Genomic DNA, 14010 nt, shown 5'->3' with positions numbered 1-14010 from the left:
AAATGTTGAAAAAGAGTGTCAATTGGTCGAAGACCGGCTCCCATTTTGAAGCTAGACGACGTCGCGGATGAGAGAGCAAAGAGACGCAGTATGCTAGTTGTTGGAGAGAACGAAAAAATGAAAGAGAAGTCGAGCTTCTCCCTATTTCGCATTGCTCCCGCTTTTAAGCCACATAAGAAAAGAGTGAACTCTCGATAGTGGTTTTTATTGAGCGAACAAATTGAATGCGGATAAAAAACAAAAAAAGAAGGGAAAACAACGAAACGAGGTGGGAAACAAAAAAACGAACGTAACAGAAACAAAAAAAGAATATAGAATGTAACAATAACAAGAATAAATTGAAAGAGTGAAAAAACGAGACAACTCTAACGAAGGAAACAAAAAGGAAAAGAAAGATATAGATTTGAAGGCGTCGTAGTTGTGGAGAACAACTCGAGTTGGTGGGTCGTGGAGAAGATGCAGGAGGATTATGCTGAAAAATAAAAGACATTTGTTTGTTTTACTAGAGAATGAGGGATGACAGACAAAAGCTTCTCAAATTTGGCGGCGCACTCTCGCGTTACACAGGTGTCGTATGTAATATTGTTTGAATATGATAATATTTTTGTAGAATATAAAAATTTGAATTATGCAATTTAAAATTAAAATTTCAAAAATATTGAAACATACCTAGCGTCTTTAACACCGCTTTCCTCCCCTTTCGCTTCTTTTTTGGATCTTCCACTCCAAGCTCAATTTGAGCAAACTTTTTAACCTGCTCACGATCTTCTAGCTCTGTAGCTAACAGTCGAAGCGCTGCCAAATTGATTCCAGTGACATTTCTCAATTTTTCCACACCCTCGGACATTTTCGATTTCATTTGTTCGAAGATTGGGACATAATCGGACGAGGCAGTGATGTGACTGAGGTGGATTCTACAAAAAAAGTGGTTGCAGTCATTTTTAAAGTTTTCAGACAAACCTTGTTAGATATACAGCAACATGGGTGCACAATTCAGCTTTATACTGTTGTTGTGTGCAAGATGAAATAGCCAGAAGGATGTCCGCAACGTAGGAGAGAGGTACTAGAAGCAGTGTTCTATCAAGGTCGCTGGCTCTACATTTGGCGACGACATCAACGATGAAATGATCCAATGATTTACTGTTATACGCTCCAATAAGAGGATGTGGTTCATGCCCTGGATCTTCTTGGCGTTGAACCTTCTCGTTTCTAGCAATGTCAACTGCTTGAATGATATTTTCAGCGGATACAACACTGGAACTTGTCTTGCTGCTAGCCACACCAGCTTCATTGTCAGCATTTTCACCAGCAACAACGTCTTCCTCTTCAATAAGTTTTTTCTCGTATTCTTCTTCTCTTTCAACTTCCTCTCGTTCCTCGACAATTAAAATTTCATCGGTTTTCTCCCAGCAACGGATTGACTTGTCATGAGAAGCAGAGAACTGAAAATCAATATTTTGAATTAACAGGTATTTTTCACTTTATAATACTCACCATAACAGATCCATTAGTAAACTGAGCCAAACAACGAATATCCAAAGTGTGTCGATCAAGAACTTGAACCATAATAAATTTCACTGCATCCCATTGTTTAATTTTTCCATCTTTTCCGGCGCTCCAGAAGAGTTGTTCTTCTCCAGGACAGAATAAAACCGAAGTTACTGCATCATCGTGTGCATGGAATGATTTATGACAATCACCGAAATCCAATCCCCATACTTTGACTGATTTATCGACGGATCCAGTGACACAAAGTTTACTGGAAGGTGCAATATCGACACATGTGACAGGCAGTGAATGTCCGTATAGAGAAACAAAGAATTTAAGCGTATTAACAAAATACACTGAACATGTGTTATTCAGAAGAGCCACAACAAGAAATTTTCCATCCGCAGAGAAACTTGCAGCCAATGCTTCATCGGGAAGTTCGAGAACTTTTTGTTCTTTGATGGAAATTCTCTTTCTTGATCCTTCTGTCACCAGCACAAATGACCAAAATCGAACCGTCTTATCTGCAGAAGCCGTGATAAATCCTTCATTGTCAGGTGAATTTTGAATAGTCCAAATCGCTCCAGTGTGTGCTTTTCTTGTTTCAACCAGCTCGGCACTACTTAACTCGAACACGCCGATTTCTCCGTTCTGCAATGACAAAGTTAACTTCAAAAAATATTATACAACACAATACCTTTCCACCAGTTAAAATGTAGTTATCACCAGGAACAAAATTAACTGCGACAATGTCTTTGATATCGTTGTCAGTCAATGTTAATGACGACCGCAATGAGTGTGTACTCCATACAATTACTTCATTTCCACCTCCAGAAGCAAGAAGACTTGAAGAAGAAGATACACATAAAGCACGTACATCTTCTCTGTGACCGAGTTTGTCTAGATTACCAACACTATCACATTCAACACTATTTGACGTAGTTTCAATACTCATTTTGACCCAATGAACTGTGTTGTCTGTGAGAAGTGCATACCACTTATAAATTAAAGTGTTTTCGTTTGTTTTGACTGATCTCACAACATCAATCCACTTGATTTTATGAGGTAAAACCATCTCTCCAATGCGAGTAACAAGAATTGTCACATCTTTTGCCACATCATCCTCGTTAACTGTTGTTGTGTCAGATCTGAGAAAATGTAGTTGATGAAACAGTTATTTATTGACAACTTACGTCGCTTTTCGTTTAGCACTTTTTAACTTTTTGGTAAGCCTTTTTGCAGATTCGGTTTCGGAGAAGACTCTATAGACGTCGGCCACTTTATCAGCACCAACACATACTAAGAATCGATCATCATGAGTTGCGACCAATTGCAGAGCTCTTCCTTTGCTCTGACGGATCACTCTTCCGCGCAGCTTTGTCGTGATATATCTCTGAACATTGATTATAATAACTTATTTTTTTAGAAAACTATTACATTGGCCATATTAGCAAGAACATCATCTTCCTTTTCATCATCGTTTGTTGCTTTCTTTGCAGAAGGTTCTTCACTTTTTACTTCTTGTTCAAAGATAGCGCCATTTTTCCAATTGAGTTCGAAAACAAGCAATTCTAATTCAGCAGTTGCAGCTACAAGTACTGTTTCATCACGATGCAAGCTCATTGAATAAATTTCGTTTCGGCTGTCCATCACTGTATAAAAGCATGACTGCGAGGCAATACTCCAAAACTTGATCAAACTGTCTTTCGATCTGAGAGAAACAAGCACATTACTTCAATAAAATTAAGTTGAAACATACGTGGAAATTATGAATCTATCACCGCGGACAAATTTCATTTGTGTGACTGATTCCTTGTGGCCGTGTAAACGAAACATTCCACGTTCGGCAAGAATGTCCCACAGAACAATGACTCCATCTTTTCCACCCGTCGCAAACAGAAGGCCATCACTGCTAAACTCGATGCAGTTCACAGCTTTCTTGTGACCAGAGAACATAATTGGTTCAGAATCTGAATGCAATTGTTGTGATTTTGATTGAATAATCAAATTAAAACCTTCATTTTCTTGATTGAACAACTTCACTGAACCATCGGCATATCCAATTGCAAGAAGCGGTTTGTTCTCGCATTGCCGAACACACGAAATTGGCTTTGTAGATTCAATAATTTCGTTAACCTGAAAATATTTACAAATTAATGTGATTTGTATTTTAATAAACCTTTTCTGCAGTTCTCATGTTGTAGAAATTTAAATATTCATTTGCCGATACAGCAACGGTTTGTCCATCAATCGCAACAAGTTGGCCGTTGGCAGATCCAACGCACCCACAGGAGCCGGCATGTTCATATTTCAAATAATCCTTGGTCAATCCCATCTGAAAACAAACAATTATAATTTTTGGGCAATTCCAATAGGTTTATAAAAACATAATTGACAATGTTTTTGGTGATGAAAAAAGAGCCAACAACTCGAAAATTGGGTTGTGTGCAAATAGCAAAGCAGAACTCGGAAATAATTATAGACCATTGAACAATTTCGAATGAAAAAAAGATGTGCAAAATTTAACATGTATTTATTATCTAGAGACGCAAACGCAATACGGAAAAAACATAATTATAAAACTCGAGAAATAATTATCAAAAAAGATTGAGATGTCAATTGACGCGCATTGTCCGCAAACACGACTACGAGGAAATGCACAGATTGTGAAAAAGGAGGGAAGTTTAAATTTGAGGATCTACAAAAATCGAGACCCGAAGAACTCGGGGGATGTCCAACTGGGGGGATTCCCAACTCGGGGGATTGGCCACGCCCACAGAACCGTGCCTTACAATACGCCCATTTCTGCAACCTCCGCACGGTTTTGAATGATGATTTTTCTTCATTGTTTTTTGGGGGAGAAAAATCAATTTCGACTCTAAAAAGTTCAATTTGAATTGTTTTTTTCGGTTTTTGAGTCGTTTTCGCGGAATAAAAGTAAAATATTTCAAAAAAATCGATATTTCGCAGTGAAACAACAATTTACACGGAAAGGGGACGCGTAAAAATCGATTATTTGCAAGGAAAGAACAATTTACACGAGAGGAGACGAAGTGAAGAACGTAGAACGAGTTCTATTTAAAAAATTCGAATAAGATAACCTGAAAAATTGTCATGAAATGTTTTTCAGAGCCGACGGAAATTGTTCAATGAAATTATTGTACAAATTGGTTTGCAAGCTATTCATTGAACATTAAGAGCGAGATTTTATTGATCATGATAATTATTTACAGATAAGGATAATATTACATTTAATGAATTGCATAATTTCAACAAAAAAAACAATAATTTGTCATGAAAACGGAAGAATTTGGAGGATGAGCAGCTCGGGCGGATCTGAAAAATTTAAATTAGAACTTTCATAAAGACATCGCTGATATATAAATGAAAAAAGATTTTATCTGGTCTATTATCAGATTCGCTTAGTTTTTAGAGGCTTTTGGCTTAAATTCAAAAAGAACATTCAAAATAACATGGTTATTGCGAAGAAGAACTGATCGCCCGCCACTATGCAGAAATTCCGACTTCAAAAGAGCAGTGACAGCAAATTATAGCTGTTTCAACGATTTCAATGCCTCTATAAGTCCATATATGTTCGATCCGAAGATATTTCATTAATTTTTTGTTAAACTATTTCAATTTTTGTTCTTAAATCAATTTTTTTCCTACTTTCTACAATTTGAGAATATAATACTAACGTGGGTGGACTGGAGAAGCACATCCTTGTTTCATCCGTGCAATTTTGATGGTCCCTCGATTCGACGAAGTCTAGAAATTAAAAAAATCAATAAAATATGAGAGGGAAAGAGATTAACAAAAGGAATACACGAATTAAGGAGGGCGAATTAACAAGTCACGGTTGAAAAATACTTCTTTTTGCGAAAATGGCTGAAAAAACGAAGAAAAACAATTCAAATTGAACTTTTTAGAGTCGAAATTGAATTTTCTCCCCCAAAAAACAATGAAGAAAATCATCGTTCAAAACCGTGCGGAGGTTGCAGAAATGGGCGTATTGTAAGGCACGGTTCTGTGGGCGTGGCCAATCCCCCGAGTTGGGAATCCCCCCAGTTGGACATCCCCCGAGTTCTTCGGGTCTCCAAAAATCGCCTGACGGTTACCTGCGCCTGAAAAGAACCAGAAATTCTCTCCAGGATTTTATCATTGCCGAACTTTTATGTTTTTTTTAATTGAAAACAACTTTTCACAAATTGTTGTATAGTGTTTTTGTTCTTGTATACCCGTAAATCGACACAAGATACAGTAACCCGTTTTCCATACGGTCATTTTCTGAAAAAAAAAACAGTAGTTCGCTACCGAGGAGTTATTAGAAACTTTAAATCAGGTAAACAAAGGTTTAGCTAATTAGATACTATAACATTTGACAGTTTTTGATTCCTCCGCCTTTTGAGGAAATATGTATTTGAAAAATGTATATGAATGAATAAAAATCCAATATTTCACTCTTTCTAATGTTAAGGAAAACTTATTTAGTAATAAAAATAAAAAGTTTGAACAAAATTATTTATTTAAATACATGTAACTATCAGAATGAATATTTGTATAGCGTGTTGGACGGGTCATTCAGATAAGATCATCAAGAATCTTCATATTTTGAAGAAAAATCAGTTTTTAAAATATTAGCAACAAAATTCAAAAGGTAGGTTTCGATTTCTGTTCAGCAGAACGCGCACAGTTGATTCGAGTTTGATCTGTCACAGGTGGGAAGCGGGGCTCTCTGGTAACCGGCCACTGCCAAGAGTTCGGCAACTTTTCGGTAACCGAAGATCAAGTTGCCCAAGTGTTGTGGTTTTTGCCGTAGAGTCTTGGCGGAAACAAGCTACGCTTGTTGGCTCGACTTGTGGGTTGGATTATGAACTGGCTTGTAATTTGAAAAACCAAGAAATCTGCAGAACATGGAAAAGCAACTAGACTGTTTGTCAATTTATAATAAAGAGTTGTGTTGCAAAAAAGTCCGTATCATGAATAACATGCTTCTGACCCGTGACAGGCCAAACGCGAATCACATACATATGCCTCCTGGTTCCACTTTAAAAAATGATAAATTTCAGTTGACAAATAAAACATGGATCAGAATATCAACGATCAAAATAGGAAGCGATCGGCCAACCTGTAGGTTTTTAATAACAGGATCACATCTAAATATAAATTTTCAGTTCGTTGGAAGACAATAGAGAACCAAAGGATAAATCGAAGAGAGAGTTGCCTCCAATTCTCCGTCCGAAGTTTGAAAAACGTCGTAGACGTCGCCGCTTACGGAAACGAACATCGAGAGATTCAGCATCTAGAGATGATATGGAATCTATAGAGACTCTTCTAACAGCAATACCACCAGATGAAGGTTCAGAGAATCGAGATGAGGAGAAGCCACAGTCATGTGAGACTGCAGAAGAAGTACCAGCTGAACAATCGAATCATCCGAAAGAAAGAGAAATTGAAGAACCAGCGTGTCGCATATCAGACATTCGAATCGAAGTGCCTCAGCCGCCTCCTCTTATGAAGAAAAGTGACAAGAAACGGAAAATGAGAGATTCCATGGAATCATTGGATGAAGGAGAAAAGTTAAAGAGAAATTCATCGAGACGGAAGAAAAATGGAAGAAGAAAGAAGAGTGATGTTCGGAAAGCTCAACAAGGATCAGATGAACGCAAGAAACATAAGAAGCAGAACAGCAAAAACCTATCAGTAAGTGGGTACTGTAGGTCAGACAATGAAACTAGAAAAAACGGAGCCCTATCAACATCCCCTCATTAAGAAATAAAAATCTCATTGTTCATTTTCAGAAGGAGCAGATCAGAAGTCTAGTAGCGTCACCAGCTGCAAACGTTGATAAGACACTCGAGAATTTCGCTTCAAAAAAGGGGAAAAGGTTGTCAGTGGTGAAGTCAGCTGAGTCTGCCAAAAAGACTCCAACAGTTGATTCAACGAAGAAACCTCCTCCTTCACCGAAAAAGGCAATCAATTCATTCTTCAAAAACATTTATGATAAAACAAGGTCGTGGATGAGAAAGTCTGATGATGTCGCACAACCGTAAGTTTAAAGTTTTTCTAATTAGATTCTGAGTATTCGGACATCAAACGGAATTTTCTAAAATTTAGTATTCTTAAATTTCCTTAAATGGATGTATTTCAGAACAAAGGAGATGCTGTGTAAACCATGTGTTCTACCTGAGTATGATGTCAACAATGCCGCCGATTTTCTTCCGGATCCACATCAAATCTTCAACGAAGACGAATGGAAGCTTCGAATGAAAAATCTGAAATGCGAACGGGAAGATATTTTCATTAATAATCGGCCATTCTGGATTAATCGAACCAAGGAAGATGTGATTCCAAAATGCAAGCTGATTGCACATTCTGGACTGGTAACCGAGTACACCCTGAATGCTTCCAACTTTATGAAGGAAGTTCCAAGACGATCATTTTATGATCCAAGAAGAGATCCGATGGAGAAGTTTATGGCAGTTGATAAAGTTATTGGAGTTGATCCGTCGGATGTTGGCAAGGAGAAAGAATTGAAAAGAATCGTTTCGAATACCTTTTATGGTACTTGCAGTGTGCACGCATATCGCAGAAGTGAAGTTGGCAAGAAGAAAGTGGTGAGTGAGAGAAGTAGGCATAGGCATATAGGCGAAGCCTGCCTTGTAGACACACAGGCAGTCATCTTCACGCCATGCAATGCTTAGTTTTAGTGTTTAGTGGACATAATTAATTTTGCAGGATGACTTTGAGATGAAGATATCGACTGCTGAAGAGAAGAAGTTGAGCTGTGAAGCACCGAAAGTTTCATTTCAATTAGCCGATAAATCGCTGCAATTGAATGTCTATAATCGGCAATTTGATAACATTTGGAAACTATTTTTACATTTATATTTTCAGAAAAGAACGGCCAAATACTGGAGATTCTCGGAAATTCACAAAGATCGATTATTCAGAAACTGAACATGTTAAGAAAAGGGCACCAAAGCAGAAACAGTTGGCTGTTGTTGTTGTATCTCCATTGCCTGCCCAGAAACATCCAATTGAGAACAAAATTTAGTTTTTTTGCCAATTTTTTCATGAATAAAAGTTTGTTTGAAAAGTGTTTTGCAACTATATCTTGAAACTGCACAATTCAAAAATGGTCTTTTATAAGGAAGTTATTATCAAAAGCCTTTTGAAAAGGTTGTTATACGTTACTATTCAATGCAAACCCATGTCCAGTTTATTCACCAATACTAAAATAGAATTAAACAGCAATAAATATGATGTTGTCTTGAAGTTTTGAACTCGTACTTTGATCGGATAATTTGACTGCTCTGATGAGCATTTCATTAACTCGTTTCACATTGTATTCAGTAACAAATGTTTGAGACAACCAGTTGGCATCCTGAAAAAGTTATCAGATTATTTTTCATTTATTTTAATAGAAAGAACTACTCACATTTTTGTTTGATGATGTCTTGAATGCACGATCCACAATATCATATTTAGTAGTCAGCCAATCTACCGTAACCTGCCCTCGAGCCACAGCTTCTTTTTTCAATTCAACACTTGAACACAGTGTCATATTTCTCACTGCAATACGGGGATCAATAGCCACTGAAACTGCAATATCATCAACAAATGCATATATTTGTCCAGATGCTTTGTTGTATTGTCGACCACGAGCAGTTATATTGCTCAGAAAATATGATAATTTTGTTTTCTGGTTGAGTGATTCTTCATAATCAACTTCCTCATTGTACTATAAATTCAAATTGAAACGTTATAAATTTTATGAAAACTCACTTCTGGTCCTTTCAGGAAGCAAGTATCCCATGGAATCATCGTTGTATGAAGAGATGAAAGAACAATATGTGCAGCCTCAGGATCCATTAGAAAATTGAATTCAGCAGTTGAATTGAATTGAGTATTTCCAACACCAAGATAGTTCCCACCCATTATCACAACCTGTTTAACTCTTTTCGAAATGTCTGGATCTTTCCGAATCGCCATTGCAATATTCGTCAGTGGTCCCAAACCAACTAGTATTATATCTTTGGTTGATTTTGTCAAATTTATAATTGCATCTACTGCATTTCCAACTTGAGCAGAATTGAAATCAGATGGAAGAGTTTTCGGTTCGACATCAGGAACTCCACCAATTCCATCACTACCAAAAAGTTCTTCCCATACTTGAATAGGACCTTTCGGAACCAACGAATCTTGAGCTCCAATGAAAACTGGAACATTGTGCTTCCCAATTGCTCGAAGAAGCCTTGCAACATTCGCAGCTGACTGATTTGCTGTAACTCCTCCATGTACAGTTGTAATGGCAATAACTTCTACATTTTGGTTTGTCAAAGCAATTGTTAATCCACGAATGTCATCATAAACCCCATCGGTGTCTGTAAAAATTTTAAACAAGATTTACATGAAAAATTCTGAAAAAACATGCAGTAATAACTTTTGGAAATCAGTTGTCTTTTATATCAACTTACCAATTATCAGTTTAACTGTAGGACGTGATACACTGCAAATAAATGGAAAAACAAGAAAGAGTTGAATTGATGTTTTGAACATCTGAAACTTCCTAAAATATTCAATTACTTCAGCACTTGAGCAGAGTACAGGAGAATGGTTTTCGTCAATTTTAGCTGAACAACTATTTGTTAGGCGGTTTAACAGTGATTGGGATGTGTTCTTTTGAATTTTTGCAGTGTTTGCTCACTTTTCGCACTCTTCACACAAATAATGCAATTCGTTATTTTCTAGAGTATGTTTTCATGGCAACTGAATAGATGAGAAATTGAATTGAAAATGCAATTGGATTAGTTTGCAACTCTAGTTTACTGCCAGAAGATGCGAAGAGTGGGCCAAAACTATGGTAACTTTCTGTTGAAACTTTTTTATACTTTGAAGTCAACGATATTTTTTTCAGTTTAATTGTGAGGTTGACTATTTACTTTTTCAGGAATTTTGAACAATGAAAAAATGGGGTTTCTCCTGTTTTCAGAGAATTGAGTGTTTCATTGTGAATAAAATCCATAAAATTGCTCCCGTTAGTTATTTTATTAATTGCCATATACATTTTATGGAACAATATACTTTGAAATCATGAAAGACCAAAAATTGAAGCAAAAGCAAGCAGAGGTCCACAATCAATGGTCCATAATGAAAAATGGATCTTGCAACAGATTTGATGAAAGGATTTTGTGAACAACTTTCTTGAAAACGTAACAACGTTGAAATGACGAATGAAAAACTTGTTTTGTTTTTTTTCAGAACCAAGTCTCCAAGTTTTTCTGAACGTTACGCAACTTTGATATCATAAAACCTGCAACGATCTGTGAAAAAACCAACATTTGGGAGTTTCTTCTTTTGTACTGAACACACTTTTAACAGTGAATCGAAATAGTTTATTGACTTATAATCAGTTTTTGGTACAGTTCTCAAATTCCATAACACACTTCGGTTGCACATGAACAGCAAAAATGATCGGAACTTGGACTGTTGTGTTCTGAAAATTAGAGTGGCCTCAAAAGTTTATTTTTTCATTTCAGGAGTAGACTATATATCTGAATCTCGAATTAACTTTAATAGATGTGGATTTACATAGTGTTAAATGATACTTTTTAATTTTAAAGAAGTACCCATATTTTTCATTTTCAGTCCATCATAACACTTATCGTAAAATGTAGATCAAATGCAGAATTCAATTAAATCGTAATGTTTTGTCCTCGAATATACTCTTGTTGAGAAGTCAAAATCCAACTAATAACCTTTTACCTCTAAGCTTCTCTTTCTAGTTTCCGCCGGCGTCAACCACATTTTCACCGAGTGATCTGCATCCATCACATCCGTATTTGGAAGATGACCTCCATTAAATTGAATTTCAAACGATTTCTGAAATACACGCTCATAACTTTCACCAGAATAAAACTCAAATACAGTCTCTCCTGGCTCCATTATGCCAACCGGCGGATTCACTTTGAGCAATGGTCCGAAACTAGTCTCCCAACCAAACTTCATTCGTTTTTGAAAACGATTTGCTACTTCCAAAAACATCGTTTGATCGCGAGTATCATCTTCGAATATTATCTGTTACAAAACGAAACATTGAAAGAAAAATATAAATTGTTTATACCATTTGTTGATCACCTTGCGAAAGTGTTGTCATGATGATAGGTTTTGAAAAGAATTAATAAAAAGCATTTATTGTTGTCGTGGAATAATTTTTAAAAAATTCAAAATCCTAATTATGAACGTGAGATTTTTAAAAGTTAGTAAACCGGTTTTAATCTTTTATCCCTGCGATAATCGAACTGACTGACAGAATCAGACATGTGCTCAGCTTGACGGCTTGTTGAGGTTCTGAAAAATAAAGCAGTAGGTGAGATGAATAAAAAATTATTCTTCAATTTGAAACCAATACCTAAAAAAACTTGGCTTACCTCATTGAATAATTTGCACGAGAATCACTATATTGTGTTGATTGAAGTTCATATTTTTCTGGCAATCGTACATCTTTCCGACCATTTGCATTTTTAGAATTTCGATCTGCTCCTGGTTCTCGATGTTCAACTATCCGAAGATGGCCAAGTTCAACGTATCTAAAATTTTGTTTTCACGGCCTTCCAATATGAAAATAAAAACCTGTTAGCATTTCCAATATGTGCATAATTTGATGCATGAATTCCAAAAAATAAAAGAACTCCAAGAATGATGAGAACACATCCAACCCATCCGATGACATACCAAGAGAATGCTGTGGAGGTAAGTGCACAGAATTGTTGCACATCTCCACCGCACATTCGAAGATTCTGAAATAATTCATTTGTTGACTTTAATTTTCTCAAAATGATAAAGTTGTTGTTCATAAACTTTAGGAAGAATACTCAAAAAAATCCCAAATTTTAACATTTCTCCAATTCAACCTACATATGTAAATGTGGAACTTATTAAATTGCTTTCTTTTGAGAATCCTAAAACTTAATACTCACCGAGTTGGCAAAGGACGAAACTAATGGCCAGAAAACATGAAGATCTATACAGTCACCATCTGTATATCCTGGAAGATTCATGCAGAGCCGATCGAAGAAATAATAAAATATACAAAGCCAAGATACAATTGAAATAATGAATAGCCATGCAATTATCTGAAAGTTAGTTTTAAAATTATACGTTTACTGAGCAATTCTTACTAGAAAGAAATCGATCAACATTGCGATGACGCATGCAAATTTTCCACCACAGCGAGCTTCATCGTCTGAAAATATTGTACATAAGTTCTCCTAGATCATTGTCATTTTGAACCTTTATACATAGTTTCTCTTGTTCCTCCAGTTGCAGTAAATCCGATGCATAAGAAGAAAAGTGAGAATAGTCCCATTAAAACTGCGATTACAATAAAGAAAACTTGAACCTTGTCAAGCCATGGCCAATCATTTATTTTCAGAGATCTTCTGACTTGCTCTGCAGTTGCATTAAATGCCCAGGACATCATAATTGCAAAGAGAATAACTCCAAGAATGCATAATAATGATCCAATAAGTGATGCATATGGTATTCGATGAAAACAGTCATCTTCTTCTGCGTCCGCATTCAAATGAACGACGGCGGCGTTCTGCGAACGTCTTTGCGCCGCCTCTTTCGTTGATCTTGACACTATTTTGACAGTTTGAAAAATATTATTTCAGATGAAAAATAAGAAACAAATGTAGCCGTGGAATAATTGTAATAAGCAAGTGCAAGCGGGCACCGGGGCAACAAAAAGGTATGTATGAGTGTGTTTGTTTGTATTGCGATCGAAATTGGAAACGGACGCGGAAAGGTGAGATAGTGGGTTGGGAACAAATTTAAATATTGAGACGCAGACAGCTCGCCACGGATGGTCAGTTTTAGCGGAGGAAAGCAGAAAGAGGAGAAGATGATGGTGAGTCATGTTTGCATGATCTTCGATGAGAATGTCGCAAGGTGCCATTTGAAAGTTGGAACAACTCATGTATGACGCAATTTTACATTTCCTCTGGGTGACTTGTGGTGTTATTTTCAATTTATTGAATCAGTAGGAAACACACACATTTTAAAATGAATGTGCATGCAATTGTGATGTACGATGAGCTGCAATCATGAACATCTGGGAAAAAGAGTTGAAGAATACAAAGGAGTCTGCTGCCGTTTCATTGAACACTTTTCAGCGGCACCTGCCAACCGGATATACATTGAGAATTTTTTTGAAAGTGGAAATATGAATATATACAGGTTACTGTTTTCTGAGAAATGGTTAAATTTTGTTAAAATTATATTCAGGAGTTCTTTTTTTCAAAGAACTTCTTAACTTTTTCATATATGGTGACATGGGTTTATCTATCACACAGCCTGAACGCGGTCTTCACAATTGATTTTTTGAGCATTTTTAGGTGGCATTAACTGTAGATGACCTCGTTTTCATCACCTCTCGCAAGCCCTTTTGAGTTTGAGAAAAGCTTATTGAGACTTATGTACTAATATCAAATATTATTCGCAGTAGAATTTGAGCGC

General features: G+C 36.5%; 5 protein-coding genes, 1 long non-coding RNA gene and 2 other non-coding genes across 9 annotated transcripts; 2 read left to right on the top strand and 6 right to left on the bottom strand.

Annotated features, from left to right (window-relative positions):
• The first annotated feature begins 44 nt into the window (after positions 1-44).
• On the top strand, positions 45-171 carry F13H8.13. The gene has a single exon (NR_051188.1). It is a non-coding gene; the product is annotated as an Unclassified non-coding RNA F13H8.13 (non-coding RNA).
• On the bottom strand, positions 50-174 carry F13H8.14. Its single transcript, NR_051187.1, has one exon. It is a non-coding gene; the product is annotated as an Unclassified non-coding RNA F13H8.14 (non-coding RNA).
• Positions 175-187: 13 nt separating this feature from the next.
• Positions 188-3831, bottom strand: F13H8.2 (Small-subunit processome Utp12 domain-containing protein). The gene is made up of 10 exons (NM_001383860.1): positions 3668-3831; positions 3504-3624; positions 3248-3458; positions 2926-3199; positions 2682-2881; positions 2186-2636; positions 1495-2139; positions 961-1442; positions 670-914; positions 188-472 (listed from the first exon to the last, which is right to left on the bottom strand). Exons 1-10 carry the CDS (start codon positions 3821-3823, stop codon positions 468-470), a joined length of 2790 nt encoding a protein of 929 aa, NP_001370512.1. The 5' UTR covers positions 3824-3831; the 3' UTR covers positions 188-467.
• An 847-nt stretch (positions 3832-4678) lies between these two features.
• On the bottom strand, positions 4679-5256 carry linc-4. Its single transcript, NR_131412.2, has 2 exons — positions 5187-5256; positions 4679-4824 (listed from the first exon to the last, which is right to left on the bottom strand). It is a non-coding gene; the product is annotated as a long non-coding RNA linc-4 (long non-coding RNA).
• An 855-nt stretch (positions 5257-6111) lies between these two features.
• F13H8.8 (SET domain-containing protein) lies at positions 6112-8583 on the top strand. Its single transcript, NM_062854.3, has 7 exons — positions 6112-6145; positions 6558-6618; positions 6663-7191; positions 7290-7537; positions 7640-8105; positions 8227-8339; positions 8386-8583. The coding sequence occupies exons 2-7, from the start codon at positions 6572-6574 to the stop codon at positions 8543-8545; spliced, it is 1563 nt and encodes a 520-aa protein (NP_495255.2). The 5' UTR covers positions 6112-6145; positions 6558-6571; the 3' UTR covers positions 8546-8583.
• A 36-nt stretch (positions 8584-8619) lies between these two features.
• On the bottom strand, positions 8620-10210 carry F13H8.3 (Inosine/uridine-preferring nucleoside hydrolase domain-containing protein). Its single transcript, NM_062853.7, has 4 exons — positions 9969-10210; positions 9277-9875; positions 8930-9232; positions 8620-8875 (listed from the first exon to the last, which is right to left on the bottom strand). Exons 1-4 carry the CDS (start codon positions 10048-10050, stop codon positions 8735-8737), a joined length of 1125 nt encoding a protein of 374 aa, NP_495254.2. The 5' UTR covers positions 10051-10210; the 3' UTR covers positions 8620-8734.
• Positions 10211-10863: 653 nt separating this feature from the next.
• On the bottom strand, positions 10864-11673 carry F13H8.12 (MSP domain-containing protein). Of its 2 annotated transcripts, none has more exons than NM_001267185.2 (4): positions 11615-11673; positions 11419-11568; positions 11257-11373; positions 10864-10987 (listed from the first exon to the last, which is right to left on the bottom strand). In NM_001267185.2, the coding sequence occupies exons 1-4, from the start codon at positions 11645-11647 to the stop codon at positions 10901-10903; spliced, it is 387 nt and encodes a 128-aa protein (NP_001254114.1). In that variant the 5' UTR covers positions 11648-11673; the 3' UTR covers positions 10864-10900. The 2 variants fall into 2 exon arrangements, with proteins under 2 accessions (NP_001254114.1, NP_001254115.1); NM_001267186.3 differs by having other exon boundaries at positions 10876-10987; positions 11250-11373; positions 11615-11662.
• nmgp-1 (Neuronal Membrane GlycoProtein) lies at positions 11671-13239 on the bottom strand. Its single transcript, NM_062852.8, has 6 exons — positions 12784-13239; positions 12672-12736; positions 12471-12626; positions 12124-12290; positions 11922-12080; positions 11671-11841 (listed from the first exon to the last, which is right to left on the bottom strand). The coding sequence occupies exons 1-6, from the start codon at positions 12971-12973 to the stop codon at positions 11751-11753; spliced, it is 828 nt and encodes a 275-aa protein (NP_495253.2). The 5' UTR covers positions 12974-13239; the 3' UTR covers positions 11671-11750.
• Positions 13240-14010: the final 771 nt, after the last annotated feature.

This window comes from Caenorhabditis elegans, chromosome II (genome assembly GCF_000002985.6).
Source record: "Caenorhabditis elegans chromosome II".
Taxonomy (NCBI): domain Eukaryota; kingdom Metazoa; phylum Nematoda; class Chromadorea; order Rhabditida; family Rhabditidae; genus Caenorhabditis; species Caenorhabditis elegans.
The sequence above is the reverse complement of the archived record's forward strand: the minus strand, read 5'-3'. Positions and strand labels throughout refer to the sequence as shown.